The sequence below is a fragment of the Diabrotica undecimpunctata genome, chromosome 3 (genome assembly GCF_040954645.1).
Source record: "Diabrotica undecimpunctata isolate CICGRU chromosome 3, icDiaUnde3, whole genome shotgun sequence".
Classification (NCBI taxonomy): Eukaryota; Metazoa; Arthropoda; class Insecta; order Coleoptera; family Chrysomelidae; genus Diabrotica; species Diabrotica undecimpunctata.
In genome coordinates this window covers 94,588,381-94,599,552 of record NC_092805.1, presented here as the reverse complement: position 1 = coordinate 94,599,552, position 11,172 = coordinate 94,588,381, and the positions used below count along the sequence as shown (strand labels likewise).

Here is an 11,172-nt window from a genome sequence, read left to right as displayed (position 1 = left end):
TTACTGTAGTGGCTGGATTGTCTAAAACTAAATTAAGACCTGCAAACTTATACGCCTATTTATGGATAAAAATGTATTCTAAAAAAAGTGAAATTAATACCTCTTATAGTAGAATCTAATCATAAAGACGTTAAAAACATGCTACCGTTAGAAGTGTAGGTGTTGACTGGACCATAGGAAAAGATCATGGAAAAGTGAAGCAAAAAGCCTTGTAAAACTTCCTGAAGCCTGGCATTTTGAACTTAACAACGCGAAACGATTTATTTTCTAAAAAAAAAACACAGGGTTTTAATTCAAGGTAAGAATAATTACTTTATTACCATGGACTACCTAAAGTGTAAAAAATTTCTTTCACTTTCAGCTATTTAGCCAATTACGGTATCATTAGGCAAGTCACTTAAGGGCAATAAAACTTCTATTATTAGTTAGCTGAATAAGCGTTATGGTAAAGATTGGATGAAACTACGGAACCTAGCCTTCTATAAAAATATTCTGAAGCAAGCTGCAAAGAATACAAAAACAAGCAATGTTGACCAAGATTTGTGTCAAAAAGGAAACGACTCTAAAATCATTTAAATCCTAATTTTTTTTGTTTTTTGAAAAAGCAACTTAAAACTTAATTTCATTTTAAAATGTTTTCATACTTTAACAGGATTTAATTAATAAATTCCTGTTTCAATAAAATTCTAACGAGTTTTTATTTTTATATTATTTGCAAAATTCCTTCTTTGCGAAAACACAGAATTTTTTCTTTTTAACTATGACAGATTTTGATTTTCTATCATTATAATTATTATTAGTGCATTGGTTACAAAATAAAATAACTAAAAAATATATTTTGGTTGTACTGAAAACTAAAGCAAATAGCAAAGAGGGAGTTTTGCAAATAACGGCCTCATATATAAAGTATGCCTAGAATTGATATGATAACTTGTAATTAAAACCAGTTTATAAATGACTACATACAAGGATCGTTTAATAACAAACAACAAGAATCATAACAACTATTATTGGATTCACACTAAAATATAGAACGAGACGCAAGCCAATAATATAATATATACAGCATTGCGGAATACATAATGTAGTACAACGACCGAGATAAAGGCGAAAATATCAGAGTAATCAAGAAAGCTACTTTAAATGATCTGTCATCATCTAAATCATATCCACATGTTATGATTCCAGAATCTATTCAGATAAGGATATGTAGCAATAAAGACAACATCGTTCAGAATTAATAAAAAAATTTAATTTAATACCAAACAAAGTTTAACTTCTCTATTCGATTGGAATAATCCACAATTTTAATTCAAAATATTTTATATAAGACATTTTGATTTGCATTTTAATATACTTTACTAAAAATATACTTTATAGTTAATATTTTGTATTTTGACTACGATTTCCGAAATGGAATTCTAAACCTTAAATATAAGAAGATTTTTAATTAAAGTTGTGGTTTGATACCTTAAAATATAGTAGTTAATATAAATAATATCACAAAAATAGTTTCATTGGCATATTAGTTAAATATATAGCTAACAAATATAGTAAAGGTAATAGTGAGGATTTAGGTGAGTTGGATTGGACTCAAACCTTTTTTATTTAGATATCTCTTGTCTAGAATTTAAATTACAAATATTAATAAAATATTCTCACATTAAAGCACAGTATTGTATGAAAAGTTTTATTTAAAAATCCTTTATAAAAGGTATATAATTAAAAAAGACCCTTTCGGGCTACATCACAAAACGTTTTCGGACCAAAAAGTCCATCACCAGTGTATTACCAGGTGTACATGAGTCAATCCACTAAATATTTGGGTAAAAACACTTAAAATAGTACACTTATTATGTGTTACATTGTTGTTAAAAAGATGGTGTACAGATACCCTGCATGGCAACATAAGACTCCCAACAGGGGTTGCTACTGAACCTGAGACAATGTCTCTGAATGGGTTCTAGATGGCAACTTAAGTCAACTCAGTTGCCATCTGAGCGATGTCATCTAGCGGATCTGAACGATGTTTTGAAAAACGAATTTAATTATGTTTTGAACAAAAAGGGGGTCACATTTTAATAATTTCTTTAATTTATTTTTCTATTATTGAATTTTATTTGTTGCTTGCCTTTTTCATTTGTCTATTTTTATGAAATACTAGCTGACCCGGTAAACTTTGTATCGCCTTAAAATCAAATAATGTATCAAAGTTCACTAAGCTCCTTTTTCGAGTCTCTTAAGTAACATACATCTTTGAGTAATAAAATGAATCCGATCGAGGTGTCAATAGCGACTCTACCATTTCCAATATCTAATACATTTCCAATATCTTTCCAATAACTGCTTCGACAACACAATTGGACTCTGATCTTGTTGCAAAAACACTCGCACGTTATTTTTCAATTGGAGCCTCTTCACATCCTGCCACAAATTGAATTGTGTTAGGCATTCGTCTAGTTCGTCCACAGCAGTCAATTGAGGAATAATTATTAAATAAAAAACAGGATGTATTTAAGTATAGAAAACTCTTATAAAGGTATAGCTTATTTTTTAATTACAATTCAAAAATGCCATAAAATATAGTATTTTTCATAAAATATATATCCCTTTTCTTTGGAGCACCCTGTATAATTCACACTATTTTAAATTGTAGTGTTAATGGCCCAGTGTATTTCTATGAAGAAGAAACTTCAAATGTTAAGTCGCTTATATAAGAATATAGGTAAAAAATGTTATAAGAAATATGAATAATTTCTTTGGAATGAAACAATTGACCGTTTTATCAGTAGCAAGAATTTATGAATTTTGTTTATGTACTGTGAAAGTTTTGAAGAGAAGGCGGATGTCTTGAAATTGACCAATTAGACCGTAGGATTTTATTACGAAGTATAACCAGGATTTCATCCCTTTTGCCTTTTTGTTTACTGAAAATATGAGAAAATCAAAAGAAACGTAAATTTAGAGTTGAATCGGGTTCGTTTTTCTAAACATAGAATTTTCTCGTGACTTTCAAGATGGAAAACTAACAAACTTTTAAGAGGCATGAAGGAGAAATTCTCGGATGCTGACCTACTAACATTACATGTTTAGGTCATAATTAACACCCTTAGGACACCAGTAGCCCTATGCCAAAGTTTTAAAAAATAGAACGAACACTCTCCTATCGATTCGTAAAATGCTTAAGAAAGAAAATATTCACAGCACATGCGATTTTCTTTACAAAAGAAAATTTAATTTTCACGCAGATTTCATTAGAAAATCCACCAGTTTTCACGTATTTTGTTCTCCTTGATTTCATCTTTCAATTGACATCTGACGGTCTAAATAAGACGGATAGATAAAAAGATGGAAGGAAAAAAAAAGATTGATAGAAGGTGCAGAGACGAGAAGACGATTGAAAGGTAGTTGATAAGTTCTTAAATTCCGGGGAGATTGGTGGTGTAGCAAGTTGTCAAGTTCTAGAGTTGAAAGCAGTTTTTCGAATCCTGAAGAGATTGGTGGTATTGCAGTTATTAAGTTCTTAAGTTCAGAAAAAGTACGGTGCTGGTAGTTAATTGTTTTGTGTTGGTTAATCGCATCATGAATAATTTGTTCATTACTGGGTGTGAAAAGAACATAACTAAATATAACTTTGATAAATTAAAGTGTACTGACGTCCTAAAAAACTTTCAAATATGCTTAGATTGTAAACTAACAGAACATTCCAAAAATGAAGTAGAACCCACTGTATTTAACACAAATTGGGAGTTTATAAAAACCATGCCGCAAAAGATCGCAGATGGAGTGTTGGGTGAGGTATCCAAAGGTTAGCGATACAACTGGTTGAATGAAGAATGCAAACGAGTAACCAAAGAGAAAAATAGAAGAAGAACAGAAGGACTATGAGCAATATCGAAGAATATCGAGTAAAGAAAAGAGAGAAAAAAACAAAAGTACAAACAGAACAGCGGCAAAAAATCAATAAAGAGTTTAAAGAAATCGAAAAATATAAATAGAGAACACGAACACAGAGTACAAACGACAGAGTCGAAGTACTGAAAAAGACGCAAGAACACTTTCGTACGGTAATTAATAAAGAAATTAGAGCTAAAAATAGAGATAATATAAAACTAGAATGCGAGAAAACTGATCTATCAACTTCGGAAGAAACGAATAAGGCAATTCAGTCTCTAGTAGGAAATAAGTCATCCGGAGTAGACGACCTTTCCGCAAAAATATTTAAATGTGGCGGTTAAAACAAACTATTAATACAGGTATGGCAAGAACGCACTTTATTAGAAGATTGGAATACTAAAATTATATGCACTATGCACAAAAGAGGAAACGTGCTTGACAGTTCCAACTTTACATTAATTTCCCTTCATAATATGGCATACAAAATTTTATCCCTGATACTTAACGATTGACTGGAACAGTATTCTAAAAATATAATATAATCCTATTATCCTATTCCTCCCCGTATTCTATCCATAACCGACACATTAACTGTTCGATGATATCAAAAATTTATAAGGCCAGTATAAGACCAACAATGACGTTCCCACCTACGCATCAGAAACAAGACCCGACACAGCCAAAACACAGAGAACACTGGAAACAGCAGGAATGAGAATACATAGAAGAATCACAGGAAACAAGCTGAGAGACCGAATAAGGAGAAACGAAATCAGAATAAAATGTAATGTAAAGGGTATAATCGAGTGGACATGCGGACACAGGAGTCGTTAAAATAGCAAGAAATAAATCACCTAGTGCTAGAAGAAGTATAGACCCACAGCGCAATAGACGGAATGATACATTAGTTGACTATCTTCCATAGAGGCAACAACCCGCCAGAGAACATGCTAAATTTCTTTTATAAAGGAAGACGTAGAAGAAGAAGGAGGAGACAAAGAAAAAGAAGAAGAAGAAGAAAAATAAGAAAATGAAGAAGAACAATAAGAAAAAGAAGCAGAAGAAGAATATGCAGAACTAGTCTTATTAGGCTGACAGTTTTGTGATATCGAAATTCTCAGTATTGCATGTGTGTTGAGGTGGAGACTGATTTATTAGGATGCAACATAGAATTTGAATAAAACAAAATATGGGTATGTCGGTATGGCTTTGTCTAGCCATTCAAATATCGAAGCAAATGCAGTTACCAATATGTTTGCCGAAATTATATATAGCCAAAAATTATAACACCTAAAATAAATAAACAAGTAGGAATAAAAAATTATAATTAAAAAACAGTGCTTATGATAATAAAGACACTAATTAAAGAGAACTAATGCAATAATCCTGTAATTTATTAAAAGATTAGTGACAATGAAGATTAAAGAAATAATTAGCATTAGATTCTATATATAATTTAAGATACATAAAATAATAAAACAAGAAAAAAAATCCATGTTTTAAAACTTTTAGAATCTTTGTACGTGCCAGAAATAAAGAAAATATCATTCTAATCTGTTTGCTGAAGCATCGCGTCGTTAAATAATTTAGTTTATCAATGCGTGCAATATATCCAAGCCGACGTCCTCGCCATTGACCATCTCGCTAAAGAACAAACAATATTCCATCATCACCTCGACAGTGGCTGCGGACCACTGACTGAAGAAGTGAAGAGGCCGAGGCCATCTCACACACGCTAGCTACCACTTCTTTCTTTGATTTAATACCGAACGTTCGCTTCTTGGGCTCCAGTCATCTCCAGTTAACATCAAGACACACACCAGCATCTTCATAACACGCGTCTCCAGTGCGTTCACTCACGCGAATATGTAAATAAGAAGCACGCGACAAGTTTTAATGGACGTGTTCTTGTGATATTAGTGTCACTGCAACTTTCTGTTCCGTCTTCGAGAGATGTTTTTAATATGTGAAGTTTAACCGATACGAGGAGGCTCTGTTGTTGTCACCATATCAATTTTATTTTTGAGATATTCGAAATATTAAACATTGTTGATAAAAGTAAGGTATCGAAAATTATGTACCTTAAGGAGTTAAGTTTCAGAAATTCGTTCATAATTTTGGAAGTGAAAAATATTTCAAATATAAGCTGTACTGATTATTTGAAACTAGTAAAACATGCTGTGATTTTAATAATATTTGAATAATACTAATAAGAAAAACCATTCGGTGTTTTATAATAACTTAATTGTATCAAATATTCACTTCCAAATGAAACAAATTTTATGATAAAATTTACTACACAAGTCCAAACCCACGAGAACTTAGCTCAAACAGATATGAAAATAAAAACATGTATGTCCGGCATCATGCTCAAGAGTCCTCTTCCGACGGTTGCTTATCTCCACGAGTGTCAACTCCTGACAGCCACTACGCATTGACGGTTTCCAGCCCATTGTCCACAGCTTCCGATCCAGGAATGTCGTCCCAACCGTACACCCCTAACTACTACCGGCAAGAGTGGGGTGGTAGCAGGGGATACTACGGAGAGAACAACAATATCTACAATAAGTACGACTACAAATACAAGTCCCAAGGAACGGATAATCCCATGAGCAGCTACGCGAGACAGGACTACTATAATGACAGTAAGTACAAAAAAGATACTAATCCTAGAAGAACTAACAGTCAGCCTCAGACCGGGGTAGAAGTGATGAAAAAACGTAGACTAGCTGCAAATGCCAGAGAGAGAAGGAGAATGAATAGTTTAAATGACGCTTTTGATAGGTTAAGGGATGTCGTTCCCTCTCTGGGGAACGATAGAAAATTGTCAAAGTTCGAAACGCTGCAAATGGCTCAGACCTACATTGCAGCGTTACACGAACTATTGCAAAGAGACTAGTGATATATTTTATTGATTTTCTAGTAGTAGTGTTTTTAATATTTTTTTTTCACGAAATTACTTTATCGAAAGATAATATTTTGGATTATATTGGGGTATGCTCAAAATTCGATAACTTGATAATATTTTATTATACCAAAATAGTGAATATAAAAATAGTAACGTATCAAAATATCAAACCAATTATTTTATGCTTTCTTTTTTAATTTTGTAGATTATTGATCATCATTTGATTCAGAAATATAGACCTATTTTTGTCTTCCAAGATAATCGAATTTTCGTTCAACCAGTAGGCCCCCTTCTAATTTTTGCTAATCAGAAGTATACGATTAAGCGTAGCTTATATCTTGTGGTTAAATATTACGTTTTCTTTTTCGTGTTTATTTTGCTGTACCTAAAAAATAAATAAATTATTTATGCTTAAATTTCTGAATCCACTTTGGTTTTTTAATATTTTTGAAGAACATAATAAGGCACGTATTTTTCCTTCTGTTCTTCTGTTAGTCAAGTTTAAGTCTACGTAGATATTTGTTTAATACATATCGGCATTAAAATTGGTTAAGATATTTTTGAACCATATTTAAAAAATCTTGAAAATATACTTTCGGTTCTTCTACAGTAAATCATTAAAAAATCCATTTTTGAAATTATCTAGTCTATTTAAACCATCTTGACAATCTAAATCTGCTTATATACAAGACATTTTTTATCAATATTAAAGATTAAAAGCCTCAATATTCTTATTAGCCCGATCAATGAATACAAAATTTTGCCTAGACCAAAAAAAAAAAATAAATCAAGGATGAAAATTTGGGAATAGATAGTTAAAAGTGTTTATTTTGTAAAGGTTCTCAATTTTGCAAAAATTAAAAAGAAAATGGTTAACTTTTCATATATTGTGCTGTATTTCGTAAAATAATAAAAAAAAATATAGATACCTAACTATTATCGGCTTGACCCGCTTGACTTTTCGGCATTAAACAATTTTTTTATAGCTTCAGTTCTTTCTGAGATATAGCCCTTTTTAAAATTCCTACCTGGTTGCACACGCACATAAAGTAAGTAATATTCTTTAATTATTGAAATATTAAATCAATAATATAAAAAACCTTAAATGCTATGTAAATTAATAATTAATAATATTGGTAAAAATAGACAAAACATTGCATTATAAATAATAGAGAAATATATATATTTGCCAATGATAAATAAAACACCTGCCAAAGTAACTGCCAATGTTAATACAAAAAGTTCCAATTATTGCTTCAGTCAATATTATTATAATACATGATAAATGCATTTAAAAAAATGATTATTTTACATAATTATTAGTGTAATAATTGATTCACCTATTTATTAAAATATATTTATATTTTTGTCTGCATTCTTTCTGTGATTTAATTCCATCATAACCGAAAAGCAATTTGTGCCTATTATCGATTCTTTCTAAACCTATTTTTTTGTATCAATCCTACGTTTAACAACTTTGTCTTCACTGCCACATTCTAAACCTTTTTCATATATAAAACAAGAAATTTGTCAACTACTTAACTTTTAACACTCATTGTATACATTGATCTTTCAAAAGACGATACAATATATAAAAAAATATAAAAACTCCAAAACATTGTAAAGCAACAAGAATATAACAGCATGGGCTTGTTACCTGTCTTTAACTGCCCCATTCATTTTCGTCTTTCTAACGGGTGTCAATTTTTCATTTCAAATATATATTTGGGAAAAAATACTTTGGTTTTATTAAAACGTAACCAGTTGTTAAACTTATTTGTAATAATAGAACTTTAAAATTAAACTGAAAAATTACATGAACTTGTTGAATTAATGAAAAATATTATACATAATTACAAAAAAAAGTAGAAAATGATTTAGAAAAAGTACATTTTCAAGTGCTTACCATAACATTTTTAGTGCTTTTTATTATTTTCAACAAAGATAGTGTTGATTGACTTTCGAAAAGCATTTAAAAATAAAATAAAAAAACTGCTTTTAACCTACAAGTAACCCACATTTGAGCCAAAACCCAAATTTTTACCCTTAGAAGTAATATTATAAAATTTTAAATACAAATATTATATAAACATTCTAGAATGTAAATTCAAAAGGAATTCAACTGATTGACAAAATTTAATGACGAAAAATATTTGTTGCTCTCAAAAACTATGCGTATTGATCTTTAAACATGTTTTTCTAAATTAAATAATTTCTAATTTATTGTGCAAATTCATTCATATTTAAATTGAGGTTTTTTTTATACACTTATGATTTTTTCGTAAATTTTTAACTTTAATAATTGTCTCAAATTATTGATCAAAAAGTTAGTTAATTCAAAAAAGTGTCATTTTTATGCCGCGTGCATCCAATAGATAATAAGAAGTTACAAAAAGGGTTATATTTTAGAAACTACTTAAGATATAAAAAATTGTTTTAACACATTTTTAAGGTAAAGTAGTGCCGATAATAATTTTCTAAAAAAATTAATTTTTTTAGTGTAGATCTATTCATTGGGAGAATTAACTCAATATTAAAAATTACAATACGTCTTTTAAATAACTGATTTTAGAATGCTCTATTTAAATCTGCTGTGTTCTAAAGAAAAGACTCTAACAGCAACCAAAAACATGACACTTTTAGGACGTGAGAAAAATATTAAATGGATCAAAATCAAAAAAATAAAAAATGTGGAAGAAGTCAAAATGCTATGGATAAAATAAGTGAAGCATTCTTTTTCTTCTTATTTCGATACAGGGATTCGGCTTTGGCTGTACCGTCTTTATAAGGGTATCATGACCATTTTTTTCGAGGTTTTCTTGAATTTGCCTTGAATTTTTGCATTTTTTTGTGTATACGCAAAAAAAAAATTTTACATCATGCGCATATGTAGTCTCCATTTATCTTTATAATCAAATAACTTGTTATGTGCGTTTATAGACTAACTTCATTTCTTATTAGATCTATACTTACGCAACCTTGAATTCTTTTTAAAAATCTCTTCATCTCGTCTCTGCTGAATATTCTGTTCTCGTGTTTTTATCATTTATCCAACATTTACTACCGTACATTATACATTATATTTTACATCTAAATTGCATTAGTAAAGGTACATCGATTTACAAAAATTTTATATTAAAGATTGATACAATTTATTTATTATATTGTCTATATCGGTATATATAGCTTATTCATAACTTTTGTCGTATAGCAAGTACTAACAATATTTGCTCTAATAATAGATATTTGTTCCAATGGTCTATTGTCCACGATTTGCCTTTAAGTATCATAACTTTCGTCTTTGCTAAGGATATTTTGAGGTTGTATGGTATACCTACACATGTGGTTTAACCGATGTATTGCTAGTTATTGTTTATCTTTTGTGTCTTATATTACTGTTGTCGTGTACATGTAGTGTCAATTGAGTTGTATACTTAGATATTCTACTAATTTCCAGTGTTTGGGGTCATGTCAATATATATGTTAAAAAGGATAGGGAAAGACTGAAACCCTGTCGAACTCCTTGGTTGATTTCGATTTCTTCTGTTCTTCTCTCACTTCTTTCTGAAAGTACAAAATTTTTATTGCCTTTGTAAGATATTGAGGATAATCGGTAGGATTTATTCAGATATTTATTATTTGTTCAGATTAAATTCCTTTAAGTTATTTCATTATAAATATATTATCACTCCATAAATACTTACTGTTTAAGATCTTTGCGTAGATTTTATTAGCAGTATTTAGTGTACTTATGTCTCTATAGTTTTTGCTGTCGCTTCTGTTGCCTTTTTAAAGAAAACTAAGTCCGCCGCTGTTTTCCATGGGTCTGAAATTTTACATTTTGGTTAGAACATATTAAAAAGCTGGAGGAGTCATAAGTTTCAGCAAATGCCGAAATTTTATACTGCCATATTTCATTTAACCCTGCAGCCATTCTTTTTTCACATTTTGAAGTTTAGATTATAAACTTTTTGATTTTGCCATTGCCGTTGCTTCCTTTGATAATATTTATAATCAATCGTTCATAATATTTGAGTATCTTATGTTATGTTGAGTGTGTTTTCAACTAAATACCAGTTCTAGAAAAGTATTTAAAGGACCATTAAAAAGGTTATGAATATTCAACGCGTCATAGATAAACTCTTTCGAACCTGCCGGATTTCTAAACCGCGGGGGAACTCGACGACGACTGTTTTTTTTATACAATTTCTTTTATTAATGTTTCCTCTGAATTTATTCCAGATATTCTTAATTTTTTTGTGTGTCTTCTACGTTTTTAGTTTTTGTTATAAATTTTAGTCATAATACGCTTCATCCGCATACTTAACATTTTTTGCGCTTTTTTGTATGGTATATCTAGTCCGGTT

General features: G+C 30.1%; 1 protein-coding gene across 1 annotated transcript; it reads left to right on the top strand.

The window, feature by feature from the left end:
- The first annotated feature begins 6,247 nt into the window (after positions 1-6,247).
- On the top strand, positions 6,248-6,796 carry LOC140435968 (uncharacterized). The gene has a single exon (XM_072524680.1). It carries the CDS (start codon positions 6,248-6,250, stop codon positions 6,794-6,796), a length of 549 nt encoding a protein of 182 aa, XP_072380781.1.
- Positions 6,797-11,172: the final 4,376 nt, after the last annotated feature.